General features: G+C 41.7%; 1 protein-coding gene across 4 annotated transcripts in view; it reads left to right on the top strand.

Annotated features, from left to right (window-relative positions):
- znf462 (zinc finger protein 462) overlaps nt 1–21173 on the top strand; it is a 55956-nt gene that overhangs the window by 11088 nt on the left and 23695 nt on the right. For all 4 annotated transcript variants that reach the window (XM_047569072.1, XM_047569075.1, XM_047569073.1 and 1 more), the window contains exons 2-4: nt 13785–14035; nt 14222–19458; nt 19670–19804. In XM_047569072.1, the coding sequence (XP_047425028.1) occupies nt 13825–14035; nt 14222–19458; nt 19670–19804 (5583 nt within the window). In that variant the 5' untranslated portion in view covers nt 13785–13824. The remainder of the gene's footprint in view (nt 1–13784; nt 14036–14221; nt 19459–19669; nt 19805–21173) is intronic.

Below are 21173 nucleotides of genomic sequence, written 5' to 3'. Positions count from 1 at the left end.
GATGGTAAATTTGAACCTCTAACACTTTCAAATTTAATGCAGTAGCACAGGTGGAGAACACCAAACAATCTCAATCCTCCAGCAGTTGCTATCTTCATTAGCCCTCATTAGCTGCTGGTTACACCACAGGAAAAAAAGGCTGTAGTTTGATTTGTAGGCGAAGGAGTTTGTTTTCTTGTTTCCTAATGTATACTGTCTACCTTCGATGCCAAGAGTTTTGCTTGACATCAAATATTTAACATTGATTCATGGAGAAGGAGTGCCAGAAGAACGTTTCTAGCCAAGGCCACTGTGTTAGCTGGTTAATGGTTGACCTACTTCTTTTTAATGCCACATGCTTCTTGAAACAGGTTTGCAGTTGGGCTGGCAACGGCATTTTTAGTAAGCTCGCTGATGTTATCTTCTGATAATGTTGATATAGTTCAACACTACCGAATGCGTGTTTGACTTTCACGCTTTACCAAGTTGGTGGACTCTGTGTGAAGATGACGTGGCCTCTATGTGAAATTAGCATCAGCTAATTTCTGATATTTAAAAAAAAAAATACCAGAAATATTCCTATTCAAGTTGCCGTTTTTCTTCTAAGATATAGTAGCAAACCTAACAAAAAAATTAAAACTGGATTATAATCACAATTGTGACGAATACGTAGTACAAACATTGCAAGTTTAAACATGCGCTAGCTTACAGGGTGATGTGTGATGGAATTGCTGATATATTTCCAGCTCTGTCTGCATTTCATGCCATTCCCATCCCTATCATTCAATTCCAGCAGACGTCTGATGAATGTTATGACAAAACGTTCATACTGAACATTATTGATTCCTCCCATCTCCTCTGCAAGGGCCTGGTTCATTGATCGGGCAGGTAGGAATCAATGTTTCATCTCTGTGTGTTCAGACTTGCGGCATCATGTGATCACATCAGTTAAGGAAGCTCTCTGCTCTGATCACAGGCAGAGAGGAATGAGGTCAGTGTCCAGCTAAATGTGCTTATCACCCAAGAGCTGAAATGCTGTTGCAATGAGATAGATATGCTCATCAAGGATAAATATCGGTCAGATCCAGGTTGTTAGATTGTGGTTTTGTGAATTAAGTCCTTGGGATTATTTAGATCCTATTTTGTCGTGGTCAAACATGCCTGTAGTGCAGAAAATCCATGCAAGTTTGTGTTTCTCTTAAACTATCTTCAGTTACAAGAAGAACAGGCCTGCAACAGATGGTAATGCACGTCCACCCCATCCAGCCCAACCCCCACTCTCTCCGGATTCCAGATCTCAACAACATGGAGTCAGTCTGGGATTACATAAAGAGACAGAAGCAAGTGGGACAGCCTAAATCCACAGGAGAACTGTTTAAGTCCTACAAGATGCTGACAAACAAATATGCACTAAGGCCACATCAAATTGTGATTTGATTAATCTTCTGATTTGGCTACTTGAATTATGTAAACTCATGAAATACAGCAACTCATGGTAGTACGTTTGACTTTTAGGGCTGAAGACATTTGCTAAACATCGCCCTTTAGCACTAAGCATTAACATACAGCCAGTCAGGCATAACATTATGACCGCTGACAGGTGAAGTGAATAACATTGACTATCTTGAGACAATTTATTATTCTGCTGGGAAGCTTTTGGACATGGCATTTGTGTAGATGTTACTTAGACTTGTATCACCCACCTAGACCAGACCAGACACTCCCACCCATAGCAGCATTAGGAAGGCGTCATAATATATTGAAAATGTGACCTGACGATTTCTCCAAAGTCAAAGACACACCGGACGGAAAGGGCAGCGAATTGCATGTCAATAGTTGTTGAGACTTTTCACTTAAACCCACCACTGTGAACCTAAAGGTGGATTTAGATGAAAAGCCAGGTTATCAACCTCTGGGCACAGTAGAAGTCTGCAACGAATTAAATGGAAAACCGTAAAACCAGACTGAACATTTGAAGACTACAGGAAAAAAAAAAAAAAAAAACTCACTTGGCTTTCATGAGAACCTGTACAAACAAAGTCAGCATTAGTGAAACACGGGTGTCTCTCCTTTTATGTGGTTGCTAATGCAACATGAACATAGCATGGAGTGTAGTGGTTGTATCTGTCAATATGTTGTTCTTCTGTGAAGAGATGAGGCTCAGTATTGGAATATGAAGGTCAGTCAGGTCGGACCAGCTTTTCTGTTTTGAACCAATGTTGTTATCTGCTACAGCGCTGACAGATAAAAGCTCTACTGTGAGCCAACAAAAGTGTGAGCTGCACCCAGGCCAGAGAATCGCTACAACCAGACATTCTTATTTTGGGCCACCATTCCTAATCTGAACCAAAATAACTTCCAAAGCATGTGTTAAGACATTTTTGGTGGTCCTTTTTAGGGAATAATGCTGTGTGACATATTCAGACCCTGTGGCTTCAATGTGTGTACCTTCAGGTGAGGCTAAGCCATGAAAAATTCAAGGCGAGTTGACGCTGGAACTCTGCACTTTGTGTGTTTGAGGTTATGATGGTGCTCAGTGGCTGTGTGTGTGTGTGTCTAATCCGTCACAACTGATTGTTGTGTGTGCAGGGCAGTAAATTTAGGCACATATGGGTGCATGTTAGTTGACAGTACAGACGTTAATTATGCTTCTTTGCTGGCTGGCCATTGGCTGGGTTTTCAGGGCCTGTAGCTCTCTGTGTCTGTTCACCATAAAAAATGAAATTATATCATAAAAGTGCAGCTCCAGTGCACTGTTAACAATGTCCCCTTATTTAATTTTATTGTTATTATTTGAAGCTGTGAGAGAAACAGAAAAAAAAAAAAAATGAACATGACGCCGGCTAACAACGTTTTACGTTGATACGTTTGCATACAGTTGATAACTTGTGCATCCTGCCGTTACAGAGCGAAGTTATCATTCATGTGTTTGGAGTCATGTTTCTGACCTCTTGGCATCTTTAGCCTGAGTCCATCTCTTATGTCTGTTTTTGGTCTCTGTCGATCTCTGACGCCTCTTTAAGTTCTAAATGCACCACAGTGTGTGCTGGCTAGTTGCTAATACCAGATCAAGTAAGTAAGTAAAAGACTATTAAGATTCAAATAAGGTTGGCTTTTGATTTTATGGATTTAGCCCTTAACTGTCAGCCCTTCACTGACAAGGATAAGATTTAAGACAAAAGAAAAGTTTCTTTTTTTTAATTTTTTTTTTTTACATAATCTGACTTTAAAGTCCGGTTTAGCATTATTCACATTTTTTACTGGTCTCAGCTGACGTAGCTTACAGTTGACTGGTTTAAAGCCAGGACAATTCAACAGTGACTTCAGTATAAAACAAAGTGACACCACAAAAGTAGCTTCCTCAAATGTTTCCAGAACATCATCTAAAAAAAAAAAAAGTTTAATCCTCGTGTGTTAAGAGCTCTCTGAGTAGTAGTTTAATATTATGGAGCGTTGATAAAATGGAAAAGGAACTCTTCACCCGGTCAGACGTTTTTGTGGGTTAAAGTTTACTTTAAAAACTGCAGCCCCAACAGAAATAGCACGTTGAGATTCCCCACAGATGTGGAAGGAGTGACTCAGTTGTCTTTATCCACCGGTCAGTGTCTGTGGTGTCTGTATTTGTAACTCTGGGTGAGTTCGGTGGTTGCGGCCGTCACCTAGTGTAAACTGTTTTGATGTTCCATCAGAGTAACTTTGTTTTCAACCTGTTTGTTTGGAAGTTTGCCTGATACTGTACTCAAGGTCTGAGGGGAAATCTAGTCTAGTCTCTTCACCATCTTGGAATTTTCTGTGGAGATGTGAAGTGTTTGCATTTTCCAAAAAGACTCATGCGTATTCAGCACATTGCTTTGGTGTCTCTTAAGTAGAGAAGGTGCTGTACTGTGAGGTATCTCACATAAAACACACCTAAAAATATAAAATACTTGGTCATCTAAGAAGATGTTCATCCCTTGGCTGCTACTAAAACAATTCCAACCCACGTGGTCCTGGTCTCTTCAAGACCTGGAGGTTCCTTGTGGTATCTGGCACCAAGATGTGAGCAGGAGATCCTTTAAGTTCTGTAAGTTGGGGAGTTAGAACTGCACCAGATGAAACTTGTTCTTTCAGGTATTTTATGCTAGCTCAGTTTTCTTTATCCCATTTCTACAACACGTTGACTATAAGAATTGAGTGTTGTAATATGATCTAATATATCCTCTAGTCTGTAAACTGATTTTACATATGCATCTGTAGGTAAGAAACAATAGTTTGGGACTGAAAGTTGGCCATACTTTACTACTTTTGTGCCAACCAATCTTAATTAATTTTCTTTTATAATGTGTCCAACTGCAAGCCACTGTATTTATCTTATTAACGTGCTCCACCTCCATGTATGGTTCCATCTAATGATGCAGTCATCAGGTGTAGGATGAGAAACCAAAATAAAACTTTTGAAAACTGAAGCCTTACATCAGATATCTTCTGCTTTCAAAGTCTCTCAGTTGTATCTGGTAAAGAGAATGATTAAAGGTTTGGTGCCAGAATAAATACGTCTCGCTGCTGCTTGACTTAGCCCATACTTGCATCAGCGGTTGCTGGATTTCAAGACGTCACGTTGAACCATCACACACAAAAGGTGTGCCGAGGTTTTTTCATTCTGATACGGAAAGTTATTGTAAAAAATCTGTAATCTATTGCTCTTTTTTTTTTTAACATAAGAAATAATAAAAGCGAGGCTAATTGAGGAGAACGTTTCTTTCCTAATTTCAAACCGTACAATACCAGAAGTCGTGAAATAATTAAACTTTAACAAAATGTACTTCTACATCAATTTTTAATCATAATTGCACACATTCGGAGACACATAGGCAGATTTTGGTAAATAAGGAAAACGGGTTGTGCAGTGATATGTTTACTAAACTTAAACCAAACAAGTTATAACTGCGATGTCTTGTTCCAGAGAAAAAACACAGAACATAATGTTAGATGAAGAGGTGAGCTGAGCAGGTTCCAAGCTTTATTTAGAACTCAGTTAAATACCAAATATGTTCCATATCTGACTAAGATTTTGATGCCTCTCAGCAATACTTCATTCCGGTCTTACAATATTTCTGTTGTAGGCTGACAGTCAGTCAAGAGATATTTTGGATTAAAGTTAAACAATGAAAACATTTATGTACAGTAATAAACCCATTTGGTTACCCCTAAAGGCAACTTTAAAAGTAAAATAAATTGTCAGAAAAGCCTTATTCTGATTAGTTCAGGTCAAGAACTCACATTAGAAGCTGTCAGCTGCGGTTGTCACCATGAAAACCTGGAAATTAAGCTAAGTGATGGCTAAAAACCAAGGAATTAGGAATTAAAGGAATTCCACCGTCTGAAACTTAACCCAGTTAAGAAGAACTGTGAAAGTCGAGACAAGATCTGAAAGCCCAGAAAACTGCAAGGGCAAAGCGGAATCCATACTACACAAGATCCTCAGAAAGGTTTAGCTGACACGGGGGGGTGGTGCATCGTTCCGCCGTTTTGCCGTGCGTCGCTGCTTGCAAAGGCAGCATCTACCACCTTGCATGCAAACTCATCACAAAAGACAACGCGCGTATGCAAAGCAGGACCTGCATGAGCCAGTCATTTTGGAAACCAGTAGACACAAGAAGTTCAGGTTGAACTCCCCTGCTGCCATTACCGAACGTTTGCTAGCAGAAGGAATTGACATTTCCATGAAATTCCACTTAACATCTGCAAACGTCCAACAGTCAAGAAACTGAACAGAGGCTGGCTCCAGCAATGAGACAAAGACCTCAAAATCCACTATGACCTACTTAAAGAAACACAAGCTAAAGCTCTTGGAGTGGCCCCCACAGCCCCCTGACTTGAAGATCCTGACAGCCTGATGTGCAGGGAAATTTTCAGGGGTGAAAAAGACAGAACACTGTCATATCTGCTAAGCAGAGAGAAAGTAGAAAGAAAACATTATTTTTCCTGTATAATGTAGGTGAAGGATTAGTTGGGAATGATTTGATTGGTTTTGTACATGGATTTCCAGCAGTAATATGACATTATACTAGTGGATTAATATCACTAGAGCAGCAGTGTCAGCAGTCATTCCGTTTCAGTCATGCTTTTTGTGAATTCATCATGGTTTGCCTTTGTCAGAAAAGATGTGACTGTTTATTCTTCCTTTTCGTTTCTGATTACAAAACAATCCTATTATGTTTTATGTGTTATGTCCTATTATGCGTCATGTTGCACCTTGACAGTGAAAACTTTCCATTGCTACCAATTTAAATTTAACTTCTATCAATTTACACCCGTCACGCATAACATTATGACCACTGACAGGCGACGTAAATAACACTGACCGTCTTGTGAAAACACAATGTTCTGCTGGGAAACTTCTGGACCTGGCATTAAACGTGTCATGTAAAAATGCGATTCGCTCTTCTTCATCGGAATTATTGCAGTGTTTGATATTTCATAACAGTGATTGCATGTGGTCAGAAAACAGGTGCACAGACTGCTGTGGGGAAAACATTTGGGTGGGGATTACTGAGAAACAGGAAAGGCGCTGTTTTTGGCATGCTTATGAAGAAAAAAAAATAATTAGAATATTGGTTATTTACACAGAGAGACAGTGTGCCAGCATTCAGAAGCTGCTGGTTAAGAACCCGTTTATATTCTTTGTGTTGGTGTGCAGCAGGCACCTTTTCTCTTGTGGCTTGAGTAAATTTGGGATGAATAGTCGCAGCAAGGAGCTGCAAAATATTAATCCATGTGATTGAATCTATCTTGAACCGGGTGAAGCACCGTCAGAGCCAGGTTTTAACCCTTTTCTGCTTTCATTGTAAGGCGTCTTTGTTGCTGAATATGACCATCAGGTGTCAGGAAATGTGTGTGTGTAATCTCCTTGAACGTACTGTTTTATTGATCATCTATTAATTTAAATTTAGCGTAATTGGGACACTTCTGTAATTGATGCAAACATTTGCTTGTATAAGGTGCCTCCATAAACCTATGTATAGAGGAGGTCCTACACCATATCAGTCCAGTACAATGGCCTTCCAGATAGGTTCATTCATTTATTTTTAGACGTATACCAGAGAGGTGGGGTTTGCAGTGTGCTATTTGTATGTGAGAAAGTGTCCAGCAGACTGTCAGATCCGGTGTGTTGAGCTCTCTAGGGCTGCTGACATCAGAGGATGGGAGTAGCCATCTTGATCTCCAGCTCTCGATCTCCTGTTTGTGCAAGAGGCCAAATTCTCTTTGGTCCTGTGACGCAACGCTTTGCTGCTCCTCTGCAGGCACAATGAGATCTTTCTCCCCTGCCTTTTCCTCTTTGCCTGGGTAAACCTGGTGATCGCTGTGGACTAAAGAGATCAGAACAGTATCAAACAGTTATCTGTGCGCTTCTCTGTCTTTTTTTTTAAATTTTTTTAATTTTTTTTTTTTATATATAATGTATTTCTTGAAATTGCAAGTGTATTGATTTGTCTCTCATGTTGTCATCCCATCTCTGCAAAAATCAATTTCCATGATACTGGCAACCTGCGGATACCGCCACTGTGTTTTTCCTTTAAAATGCAGGCTGTCATTTTCAATCAATGGGTCATTAATTATTGAGGCTGCTGTGCAGGTTGACAAGATGCACATCCTGCCTTGTTTGCCAGGCGATTTATCTGCAGCCAAGACATAATAATGTAACACATTCGTGGACTTTCCTGTCCCAGACGACATGAGATGGTAGCAGTAACCAACAGTTAAGGACAAAACCTCTGTACTCCTAATCAGCTTAATGCTGGCTTATTCAAAGGCCCTCTTTCAGACAGAGCAGCTGCTGTCAGCCAGTTTGAGTAGAGGGTGTGACTGCTGGCAGGGCTCACCGATGCAGAGAGACCGGTTGGTGATTAACAAATGTCAGTAGACTTTGGAATCTGGGGAGCCCAGTCTGATGGCTTTGTCCTCTGTCACTGCTTACCACTGAAGGTCTTCCAGGTGGCTCCAACATGCCGCCTCGCCGCCTCCCTTCTCCTCCCACCCTTCCCTTCTCGCTTCCCCTTTCTCCTCAGGGCTCGGAGCTGCCGAACTCTTGAGATAAAGAAGTTCAGACATGCCTCGCATTTTAGACCCCCTTGTGGAATGTACAGTAGCTGGCAGCTTCTGCAACATGCATTTGCTGTATGTCTCTCCACAAAGTGTTGATTTGCACTATTCTTTAGTTGGAAAGGTGGTTCTAGCATTTCTCTGAAAAGCTCTTGATGTGGGAGATAATGTCCCCGAGAAATGAAAGTCAGGCCGGTGAGAGTGTGAGATGTTTTCTGCTGAGCTGTGTGGGCAGAGTGCTTGGGTACGCTACTGTACATCTGGCAGATAGATTTCTGTCAGCTGCTTTCCAGCGACAGGCTGCCTGCCTTTGAGGAAGAGGATCAGATCTGTGGGTCCATGTTGTGTGCTGGCTGAACACCTAAGCGCACATAGTCAGCTCCTAAAATGGCTGCCCTTGAAGCTCGGCTCAGAGGAGGATCTGAGCAGCCCGGTCGCTGTCTGTTAGAGCCCCAGCTGACTAGATGAAAGCAGTTACACAATCTCACCCATTAACTTGGTGCGGTGCAGGGACCGACTGGCTGAAAAGACAGAGCCAACTCTAAGGCAGATGGTGGTTGTGTAGGAGTTGTTTTTTTTTTTCCCCCCCTCTCCGGGCATTCCTCTCCACATCTTTCTCCAAAAGGATTCTCTTGATATCCATGTCAAGGAACCTGGCATTAGCAGGCAACTTTGTTCAAAACAGCAGTGCACTGCCAAGGGGGCAGGGTGGGGCCACGTGGTGAGGCTGTAACCTGACCCTGAACAACAATGGATCCCCTGGTTACCCAGGGACAGTTTGGCTGCCTCACAAGGACCTCTCCACTGGCTGTGCAGTTGGGTGTGGGAAGCAGGGTGAGATTCCCAACTGTCTCCGGCTGGATCTCACTTTTTTTTTTTTTCTCCTTTTTATCCCTCCAGTGTACCACAGTTTGTTTGGTTAGTTGAATTAAACTGGAATTGAATTTTCTTCTCAATTTAAACAATTTAGAGTTTGTTCTGACACAAAGTTTAAAACTAATTGAGGCAGTTTTATTAGGTACCTCATGTTGACATGTGGGCCAACTTTCGTACCGTATGTTAAATGTAACACAGACAGGTTTTTTTTTTTTTTTTTTTCCCAGTAAACAAGTTGGATTAAGCCTGCGTCTATTTCAGGTTATGTAACTTCATCTTGTCTTCAAGCTGCCTACAGAGTCAGAAAGGCACTTTGATTACAGCGTTGTCATAGCAGTTGCTCCACAAATGATTCTTTGTCAGTGCTGACGGTTCAGTTGAGTTGCAGGTTAGTTATGCTAATAGCAGCTAATGTAGCACTCAGTATGTTTCCATACACACTTATGATTGATTAAAATTGATTAATGGGACAAGACAACGCATGCTCCAAGGGCCACTGCACTGGCGTATGACCCCAGAACAAAAACATCGCCAGAGAAAGCCGCTCGCAGGAGAAGAAGGTAAACAAAGCCGGTAGAAGAACCACCGGAGGGATAGCGCAACTGAGTTAGTTTTTTTTTCATATGTAACAAAAGTTCTCTGGAAGACACGACATGGTCTTTGCAGCATACAAGTTTAACCAATTTGCGTTAGATTTTATATTAATTACAAGCTTTGTCTTGTGGTGTTGCCTAAATTGTACTCGAATAAAATAACAATGAAGTCTTTACCAGGCCTAAAGGAGCCCTTGCCTTAATGTCCCTTTCCAAACCTTTTGGAGAAAGAACGCAAGTTTTTCTTTAAATCCATTTAAGTCCATTCCGTGCTAACGTAGAAATGCAACATGGCAGACTTCATAGAAGAAGCCACCTTTAATTCATTCCACGCTAACAAAAACACAGCAATTGCTGTTTGCAAGCGATTACACTCTAATGAAAAGAACTTCATGAGGTTGCTCTTGTGGTCGGAGGCTAATATTGAAGCTGTAACTCTATTCTTGATTGTGATTTTATTATATAATGATTATATATGCATGATGAGTTTATCATTAATTTCTGATTTATGTTTTTATGGATAACATCAGTATCTTGTGGCATTTGGGTAAGACTAAAAGCCATTGGACTCAATCGTCTTAAAGACACTGACTACAATGTTATAAAAGCTAAATATTTTGGGTCTTCTTCTAATAGAACACACAAATGAACACTTCAATAAATATGTTATATCTAAAAAGGTGTAAATGTGTTTCCAGTTTGCAGAATTATCTTTGTTCCTCAAACTCTGTTTCAGTTAAATCAGTGTCGTTCCCTCACTAATACACTATAAGTCTCTTAAAATGCACACACAGGTGTCGCATACTCAGACATCTGCCTTGGTCTCTGGGCCTGTTGTGTAGTGTGTGTGTGTGTGCATTAGTTCATTTATGTGTACACAAAGTGTTTAATGAAGAAGGGACACCTGTGCATTTACATCCTGATATAGTATAGGTTACCATATGTTCAGACCTGCAGGGTGCTTGCAGTGTTCATGAAACCAGTCTTACTCTTTAGTGTATTGATCCTGAAAATATGGCAACAGCATGAATGACTGGTGTCACACATAGTTCCAGTTAATGGAGTCATTCTGCCTAAGTATAGATCAATTAAACCCGGACACTGGTCTATGGTTGACAGTCGCATAGGTGTTTTACAGCCTTTAGTCGATAGTTTGTTGGTATTAGACAAATGATATGAATACAGCTCGGGCACTGTTATTTGATTTTTATATAAATAACTTAAGAATAGAAAGAAAGAATAGTGCCTCTGGCTGCCACGCAACTCCATAGCAGAATACACTGACGAGCCATAACATTATGACCATCAACAGGAGAAGTAAACAACATTGACCATCTTGTGACAATTGTTTCTTTGGATGGCTCTTCCATGTAGATTCACTTTGTGTTACTTAGGGTAACAGTGCACTGCCACAACTTGTGTCAACTAAAACGGCAGATATTCGGTTACAGTATGTCTACATAATTGTATCCGTCTTCATATGTGCACCTCTGAATCCTATGGATCTTCTCTGGGCTTGTTTGAGCTTCCCTTAACTGCCATTGTTTTGGAAGAAAGACATTTCAGACAATGGAAAGTGTCAGCTGGGAGCGCTTTGATAGCCCATGGTTGTTGAGTGTTACTGTAAAGTTTAGTCGGGTAGTTTAACAGCTGTGTTCGAGTGATCGCAAACTTTTGTTTATTATTGTTTTGTATTATTAATTAATATTTGTTTTTTTGAGTAATATAGCCATACAACCCTTATGTACAGATGTATGCATTCTGTATTTGATGGTAAAACTCAAACTTCACATCTCATATATTTGATTTTCTTCAGTCAAGAAGGCATTCACCACACTGCTAACCTCTTGTCTCAGAAAATACAATATGTTCTGATGAAGGAAATACTTCTCTTGTTATTGTGAAAAGAAAGTGTGGAAAATCAGATTGAATGGGTTTTGATTCGAGAGTAAAGGATGTAAACTGTGCCCTTTAACTGCCTATTCAGTAACCAGCGTGAGCTACAGGTCCTGCAGTCTTTATATGGTTTCAAAACAAAACGACTGATGATTAAAAAGCCACGATGAAAGAGCCGTGAAATGATGACCGCACCATCGGCTTCCATTTTTCTTGCCAAGTCCGAACTACAGAGAAGCCCTAAGACATAAAGCCTTCATCTTATTGCAGAACGGTTGATTCAATCTGCTGGAATAGTCTGCTCTAAATACTGAGCTGTGAAGCTGCTCTCCAGCTGTTGCTTATCCCAAGGTAATAAAATGGGACAAATCAACCTATAATCCCTCCCCAGTCCCCGCATTGTTCTTGGAATGATGCTATTCTAAAAAATGGGACCTTCTTATTATTCTGAGTAACACCAGCATCTGCTGAATTTTCCTCTGTGTCGTGGTTTGATGCTCTGGTCATTGTAAAGATTTATGATACTTAATCTATGTCGTTTGGTCATCCAAGCAATCAGTGTCATAACAAAACCTTTATAGGGTTTGTTTAGGATTTTTTTCAATTAGATTTTGTAACAATACTCAGTAACAATTTTGCAGTGTTTGCATGGGAGATGCACTATATTGCCAAAGGTAGTCACTCACCCATCCACATAACTAAATTCAGGTGTTCACTTCGATGGCCCCAAGTGTATAAAATCAAGCACCTAGGCATGCAGACTGCTTCCACAATCATTTGTGAAAGAGTGGGTCGCTCTCAAGTGCTCAGTGAATTCCAGCGTTCTACTGTGATAGGATGCCACCTGTGCAACAAGTCCAGTTGTGATATTTCCTCACTACTAAATATTCCTCAGCCAGCTGTCCGTGGCTGTGTTGCTGTCACTCCCTATGTTATAATACCATTAAATGGCAGGCCATGTAAAATGACGGAGTGAGGTCGCCAACTCACTCCGCAACTCTCCCTTCAGATTAGCTCAAGATTGGCTGCATCCAAGCCAAAAGTTACCAAGTGCAATGCAAAGAGTCGGATGCAGCTGTGTAAAGCACACCACCACTCTAGAGTAGTGGAGATGTTCTCTGGAGTCACGCTTCTCCATCTGGCAATCTGATGGACCATTCTGGGTTTGGTGGTTGCCAAGAGAACGGTACTTGTCTGGCTGCATTGAGCCAAGTGTGAAGTTTGGTGGAGAAGGGGGGGATTATGATGAGGGGTTGTTTTTCAGGAACTGGGCTTGGCCCGTTAGGTCCAGTGAAAGAAACTCTGAATGCTTCAGCATACCAAGAGATTTCGGACAATTCAATAGTTTGGGGATGGCCCCTTCCTGTTCCAACATGATTGCGCACCAGTGCACAGAACAAGGTCCATAAAGACATGGATGAGAGAGTTTGGTGTGGAGGAACTTGACTGGCCTGCCCAGAGTCCTGACCTCTACGCGACACCCCACCTTTGGGATTAATTAGAGTGAAGACTGCGAGCCAGGCCTTCTAGAAGGATGGCCAAAAATTCCCATAAACACACTCCTAAACCTTGTGGAAAGCCTTCCCAGAAGAGTTGAAGCTCTTATAGCTGAAAAGGGTGGGCCGGCGGCATATTAAACCCCATGGATTGAGAATGGGATGTCACTTAAGTTCATATGCGCGTTAAGGAAGATGAGCGAATACTTACAATAGTGTATTTCAGTGACATATGGGGAGGCATTACAGTAGTGTTATTATAATTGTGTCATACAAGTGTTAACGTTACCTCTTAATTAGACCATGTCATTCCCTTTCCACATTCCCATTTATAATTAAATATTCATGCAAATAATCGTTCTTTATCCCCAAATGTTTTATCATCAAAGTGCTGCATTCCTTTTTTCTTCAAGCACATTGTAAATAAAAACTCTTCAGTTTTATATGTAATGAATGAAGCTATATTGTAGGATAATATCTTTTGAGCACATAATCATGAACATATTAAAATATTTTAATATTTTTCTAACCACATTTGTTATGTGGAAATGGCAAGGATCCATCTTGAACCTGATTATTCTTTGTTCACAGCAGGAATTGCTTTAGTAATCATGTAAGAGCATCACTAAGCTCGTTCTTGTAGGAATGCGCTTGTTGTGGAAGCATTACATGATAATATTATCCCCGAATCTTGAACTGTATCTTGACTTTCACATCAGATTTTTTACTCTCTGTTTATATAAAGTGAGTGATATTTAGAAAGTGCCCATTAACCTTCAATGTAAATGGATACTAAGTCTGATTCGATTCATGTGAAGTGCTTACAAATGCTGAATGTATTTTTTTTTCTTTTTCTCTGCAGGTTTCCCTGATTTTCCAGGGAGTTCTCCCCCTTTTTAGTGATGGAGGTATTGCAGTGTGACGGCTGTGACTTCCGCGCCGAGTCATATGATGACTTGAAGACTCACATACAGGAAGTGCACACTGTTTTCCTGCAGCCTGCAGATGCAGATGAGTCGGATTCTCTGAAAGACGAGGATGAAGACGAGGAGGAAGAAGGGGAATTTGAGGATAAGGATGACAAGGATTATACGCCTTTGAAACCTGGAATGAGTAAGCCTACCACATTAATTCAGATGTTCCTGTTAATTTGTTGAGGATTAAGAAACACGTCTCATAGTAGGATGACCATATATTTTCACTGAGCAGCATAAACATTTTTGTTGTATTAACAGAAAGAAAAATGTTAAGGTTCTTTTGTTTTTCAGGGCATATCTCATGTACTTTTTTTTCTTTTAGGCCCCAGCTCAACTGACAGTCAAAATCAAATATCAGACAAGCAGACAACTGAAGCCCATCCGCCGTTTTACCAGTGCAAGTTCTGTGTCCGTTACTTCAGATCCAAGTCACTCTTAAGAAACCACACCAAAAAGGTGCATAATGTCACAGAGGAAGATTCGAATGCAAGTGTCTCCCCACAGTCAGCTAAACAGCCCAGTTACACAGTTATAATGCACAACGATCATTCAAAAATGTATTCCTGTCAGTATTGCACATACAAGTCTCCACGCAAGGCAAGGATAATGAAACACCAACTGATGTATCATCACAAAGTTCCCTCAGATACCGCTGGAGATGCTCCAGAATACGTCGACACTGGGGTGGAATCTGACCCAACTAGCGGGCTCATGAAAGGAACATTTGCCTGCGAATGGTGTGACTATCAGACTGACCAGAAGGACAGCTGGACTAATCACGTGGTGAAGGAACACAGTGACAAGGTCAAGATAGTTTCCTGCATTGCAGAGCTTGAAGGGGAGGCAAGTGCAAACTCACCCAAACCAGATTCCCCCTCCTCTTCCCGTAGCCCGACTAGATCAAACATGAGTTTAGTTGATGTCGGTGCAAAGGAGGAGTCAGTAGGAAATGCATCAGAAAATACCCTGGAAAAGTCTGTTGCAGAGATCTCATCATTTCAATATGCACAGATAAGGGCGGTTACACCCAACAGCACAGGTTCCTCCATTTTGTCTAAAAGATTTGCATCGTCTGATGTTTCCAACAGTGTCACAGACCTGGATGCAAACTTACTCAATGAGGAAGACTCAAAGAGCAGCGTAGAGGATGATGATGATGATGAAGAGTTGGGTGACATAGATGACCCCAGCTACACTGGAACCCTGTCTGCAGATGCAAAGCAGCTATTGACGGATGATGATAATAAATTACTGGAGACTAAAGGAATACCTTTCCGAAAATACATGAACCGATTTCAGTGCCCTTTCTGCTCCTTCCTCACCATGCACAGACGGAGCATCTCCCGGCACATTGAAAACATTCACCTGTCTGGCAAAGCCACAGTGTATAAATGTGATGAATGCCCATTTATTTGCACCAGCCCTCTGAAACTAGGTACGCACAAACAGAGTCACAACTCCTCAGATTTAGAGACCTTGGACCTAACAAGTGATAGCCCAGAATCTCAGAATGACAGTACTGCAGAGCCAGTTAATGGGAGTAATGTAACTTCCAAAGTCAATGGAAAAAAGACAACCAGCACACCGAACGACCAGCAGAACCCTCATCGCTGCACACTCTGCAGCTTCTCCACCACCACTCTGAAAGGTCTGAGGGTCCACCAGCAGCATAAGCATTCCTACTGTGACGATCTAGATCCCACTGTCTTTGAAACTCAGCTGACTGACCAGGCAGATTCTGAAGCAGAGGCATCTCCAATCTTTCTACAAAAAACCCAGACCTCAATTCTAGGACTTGCCACCAAAAAGCCCTTAGTAACAGGGAAAAGAGCCAGGAAGTCCATTAATGACTTGCCTTTGGATCTGTCCTCAGTCAAAAAGAGAACCAGAATTGATGAAATTGCCAGTAATCTTCAAAGTAAGATAAGCCAAAGCCAACAGGACATGATCATAAATCTGGATGACATGGACGATGAAGATCTAGGAGAAAGTACTAGCGCTGATGAGGACAGAAACCAGGACGTCCAAAACCCTGTCTTTGCTTACAACACACAGCATTTTCATGCAAGAGAATCAGCAATCATTCATGAGGGAGGCAGAATAGGCAAAAGAAAAAGCAACCCCAAGTCAAAGCCTAGAAACATTCCTCTATCACTGACTTTCTCAGACGATAGCGAAAACATCTCTGCTGATGCAAGTGACAGTACTGTCCAAGAAAACATGGAATATTCAGAGGATCATGGAACTACACGTTTCTACTGCAAACACTGTGACTACCACAACAAATCAGCTCGTAGCGTTAGCACCCATTACCAGCGGATGCACCCTTACATCAAATTCAGCTTTAAATACATCCTGGACCCTGAAGACCAGAGTGCCGTCTTCCGATGTTTAGAGTGCTACATTGAATACACAAATTACAACGATCTGCACCAACACTACATGGATCACCACCCTGAAGCAAGCAATGTGCTCAACTTCAACCAACCACATCTGCTATACATGTGCCGCTTTTGTTCATACACAAGCCCCAACGTCAGGAGCCTAATGCCACATTACCAAAGAATGCATCCCACAGTAAAAATCAACAATGCCATGATCTTTTCCAGTTATATTGTGGAGCAGACGCACAAATCAAGTGAATCACAAACTCTGAGGGAAATACTGAATTCTGGCCCTAAGAATTTTAACTCGTCCGCTTCAGTGCCCATGGCCTCCACAAGCCCAGTGCCGAAATCGGTTTCCAAGTCCCCTGAAGCTAGCACTGAAACAGAACTTCTCAAAGAAACCATGGGTGGTAATGTTGTTGTTTATGATTGTGATGTGTGTTCCTTTGCTAGCCCCAACATGCACTCTGTTTTGGTCCATTACCAGAAGAAACACCCAGATCAAAAAGCGTCCTATTTCCGTATACAGAAAACCATGAAAGTTGTCTCAGTCGATCAGTCACAGCCTGTTGCCAACTCTTCATTTAACTCCAGCATGTCTACAACTCCGAAGAATTCAAGTGCAGCACTGTATGGATCTGATGAGGAAATGTACTACTGTAAACACTGCGTGTACAGTAACCGATCTGTTGTTGGTGTGTTGGTGCATTATCAAAAAAGACACCCAGAAGTGAAAGTGACAGCAAAGTATATCAAGCATGGTGCTCCCACCCCTGGTTTGATGAAATTAATGGATGAATTGCAAATTGCAACCCCCAAACAGTTTTTGAAACAGTTTCAAAATAATGGCCATGATGGATCTAATAACTCAAGTCCCAAACCAGGAAGTTGTGAGAAGGGTGAAGACGAGCTGTTCTTTTGTCAGCACTGTGATTATGGCAATCGCACTGTAAAAGGAGTGCTTATTCACTACCAGAAAAAGCATAGGGAAACCAAGGCAAATGCTGACCTTGTACGTCGTCACACTGCAGTTGTACGGAGTCAGCGCGAGCGCGCACAGATGGTTCAGTCCGGTAGTGTCTCTTCTGCTGTGACACCAGCTCCTCCAGACTCTGAAAATGTTACACCTTTGCGTTCCCTTAAGTGCAGACACTGTTCCTATACATCTCCCTATGTCTACGCCCTAAAGAAGCACCTGAAAAAGGAACACCCCACTGTGAAAGCCACAGCTATGACCATTTTACACTGGGCTTACCAAGATGGCATTCTGGAGGCAGGTTACCACTGCGAGTGGTGCATATACTCCCATGCTGAACCCCAGGGTCTGTTGCTCCATTACCAAAGACGCCATCCTGAACATAATGTTGACTACACATACATGGCCAGCAAGCTTTGGGCTGGGCCTGAAACCACCCAACAAGGGGGCAATTTGGAAACTAAACATTACAAATGCAAAGACTGTGCCTTTGAGGCCTGTACAATATGGGACATCACAAGTCACTATCAGGCAGTCCACCCCTGGGCTATCAAGGGGGATGAATCTGTGCTGTTGGACATTATCAAGGGGAATGGTTCGGCTGAAAACATCCCCCAGCAGGTTGCCAAAGAACATGCACCTCTGAATTGCCAGTCTGTTGACGATGATGGAGCACTGGTCATTTCCACCCCTCCTCAAGAAAGTAATCCCCATCCCTCGCACCCACGCCTTTCCATCTCTAATAATCCTTATCAGTGTACTGTATGTCTGTCAGAGTACAACAGTCTCCACGGCCTACTCACTCACTATGGAAAGAAGCACCCAGGCATGAAAGTAAAAGCTGCAGATTTTGCACAGGAGGCAGACATCAATCCTAGTTCCGTGTATAAATGTCGCCACTGTCCATATGTGAACTCCCGGATCCATGGAGTCCTAACTCACTACCAGAAAAGACACCCCTTAGTGAAAGTCACTGCAGAAGACTTTGCAGATGATGTAGAGCAAATCACTGAGTTGCATGAAGGAGATGACAAGTTCAAAACTCAAAGGCAGGGCTATGGCGCATACAGATGCAAAATGTGCCCATACACACATGGGACTCTGGAGAAACTGAAAATCCATTATGAGAAATATCACAATCAGTCTGCTTCTGATATGTTTGCCACCTCTCTGACACATTTTTCTTCCAGTAAAGACACAGAGCCAGTAGCTGAATGCAGCGCTAGTAATATGTCAGGTGCAGCAAAAGTCCAGGAGGTCAGTGAATTGGACCTTGCACTCTCTCAGTTACCCGTCAATAAGACAGAGAAACACACTATATTCAAGTGTCAACTCTGCAAATACTTCTGCTCTACCAGGAAAGGCATTGCTCGCCACTACCGTATCAAGCACAACAATGTCCGTGCTCAGCCAGAGGGTAAGAACAATGTCTTCAAATGTGCTTTATGTTCATACACAAACCCTATACGCAAGGGTCTGGCAGCACACTACCAGAAGCGGCATGATATTGATGCCTATTATACACACTGTCTTGCTGCTTCCAAGACTTTGAGCGAAAAGCCGAACAAAGTGGTAGCACCCCCACCACCAGAAGGGGAAAATCCTGAAATGAGTGAAGATTTGCGTTTGGCTGTGGAGAGACGAAAGTGTTCTCTTTGCCCCTTCCAGGCCTTCAGCAGGAAGAGCATAGTCTCACACTACATTAAACGCCACCCAGGTGTCTTCCCCAAGAAGCAGCACTCTAGCAAGCTTGGTCGCTACTTTACTGTTATTTATGCCAAAGAACCAGAGAAGACTGCTGTCAGTGCATTGGCAGAGGAGGACAAGGAGATGCTGGAGGTTCCGCTTGAACCTGAGGAGGACAAAGAAGTTGAATGGCTGCCATTCAAGTGTCTAAAATGCTTCCGGTTGTCCTTTAGTACAGGCGAGCTGCTCTCTTTGCACTACAATGACCACCACAGCAATGACTTGAAGAGGGACTTTGTGGTATCCCCTGGTCCGGAGGATGAGGACTCTGAGTCCGAGTTATACCAGTGCTCCCACTGTGAGCTGAAGTTCTTGGCTCTCCCTGCTCTGGCTAAACATCTACTGAATCATAATGAGGAGTTCCAGAAGAGGGCCATGAGACAGGAGAGACGAAGGCAGCTTCTCAGTAAGCAGAAAGCTGCAGAACTACTCGAGTCCAAACTTGAAAAGGTAAGCAAAGACAGTCTGAAATCTTGTAAAAGAAAGAACAAAACCAGATTTAATTGATCCTGTAGTCACAAACAACTACTCTACATGTGTCTGTTGACACACAAGTTGGAGGCTTCTGTGTAGTTTTGTTTTCACATATTAAAAAGCATTAATGAGCTTCAGCGTCCTACCCAGTGTGTTTTAAGCAGATTTTCTTTTTCTTTTTGATCAGGAAAGCCTTGAAAATAATGTTCCCATTGGATTCCGGTGTAAATTCTGTGTGGAGATACACCCAACGCTTAGAGCAATCTGCAACCACCTTAGGAAACACGTTCAGTACGGAGAAGTCAAAGAGGGACATGTCAAAGTAAGTGAAGTTGGATTTATTGCTACACTTCTGCCATTTCAGTTGTGTTGGAAGTCATTTGATAGGAACCCAATTATAATAATAAAATAAAAAAAATAATAAACAAAGATTTATTGTTAAAGCACAATAAAAAATATATATTCGTTTATGTGCAGATAGTATTAAAGGATTAGATTTACATTCATGGAAACACTTCCTTTTATGTCAGAATGTTTCTACTTAAGCTAAGTTAAACTAACCTGGTGCTAGTTGTCTTATCTTAAAGCTAAAAAAGCTTAAAGTTTTCATAAAATTTTCATAAAGTAACCTTTATGAAAATGTTAAACTATCCCTTTGTGTTGGGCACCTACAAAATCAAGCATGTGTGGTATTATAAACACTGTCACAAAATTTGTTTGGCTTGAAAGTAGACAAAGAGAACCAATCCAAACAAATGTAGAAGAAACATTATGCTTGTGCGCTTATTTATTATTAAATTTGCTTATCAGTAAGTTGCAAAAGTATGCCAACTCTTGTTTTCAGTATCTGGTGGGACTGCAAAACAAGCGAAAATGGCAACTAAACAGTAAATGTTGAATGAGTCGTCAACAGTGGTTTGGGGGAATTTTTGCCGAGTCAGTACAGAATTGCTTCAGTTCTGACATGTTGGTGGTGATCCCTCAGATGAACTGTTTGCCTCGGGTCCTTCCACAACATTTCTTTGGATTAAAATCAGGACTTTGACTTGGCTATTCCTAACAGTAATTTAGCTCTTCTTGAACCATTTTTTGAACGACCTGTGTGCTTGGGGTCGCTGTCTTTCTGCATGACCCAGTTTCTCTTAAGAACCAGCTCACAGAGAGATATCCTGACATTGTCTTGAAGAATTTTCTGTTATAATTTAGAAGCCATTGGTCCATCAAGACGTCCTGGCCCAGATGCAGCTAAACGGGACCAAACAAGGACGTTACAGAATGAGGTTCTGGTGTGGGAATACAGTGTTTTTTGTCTCCAAACATGAGCCTCTCATTTAAACCAAACAATTCGACTTTGGTCTCATCTGCCCACAAAACATTTCCCCAATCGTCTCCTGACTTATCCACATGATGTTTGGAAAACTGCAGGCAGACAGGCAGAAATGTTCTTTTTGAAGAGCAGTTGCTTTGTCCTTGTTCACTGTTATCTTGAAGATCAACTCATTAACATCAACATTAGCCAATGTGATAGAGGCCTATAGCTGCTTAGAAGGTACCCTGGGTTCCTTTGTGACCCCTAAGACTATTGCTGGCTTTTGGAGTGATCTTTGTTGGTCGACCACTCCTACATTTGTTCACGATTTGTCTGACTGTGCAGATTTGTGGATTCCAAGCTCCTTAGAAATGGATTTAAA

Source organism: Mugil cephalus, chromosome 19, assembly GCF_022458985.1.
Source record: "Mugil cephalus isolate CIBA_MC_2020 chromosome 19, CIBA_Mcephalus_1.1, whole genome shotgun sequence".
NCBI lineage: Eukaryota > Metazoa > Chordata > Actinopteri > Mugiliformes > Mugilidae > Mugil > Mugil cephalus.
Note: the sequence above shows the minus strand (reverse complement) of the source record. Positions and strands in the feature narration are given on the sequence as shown.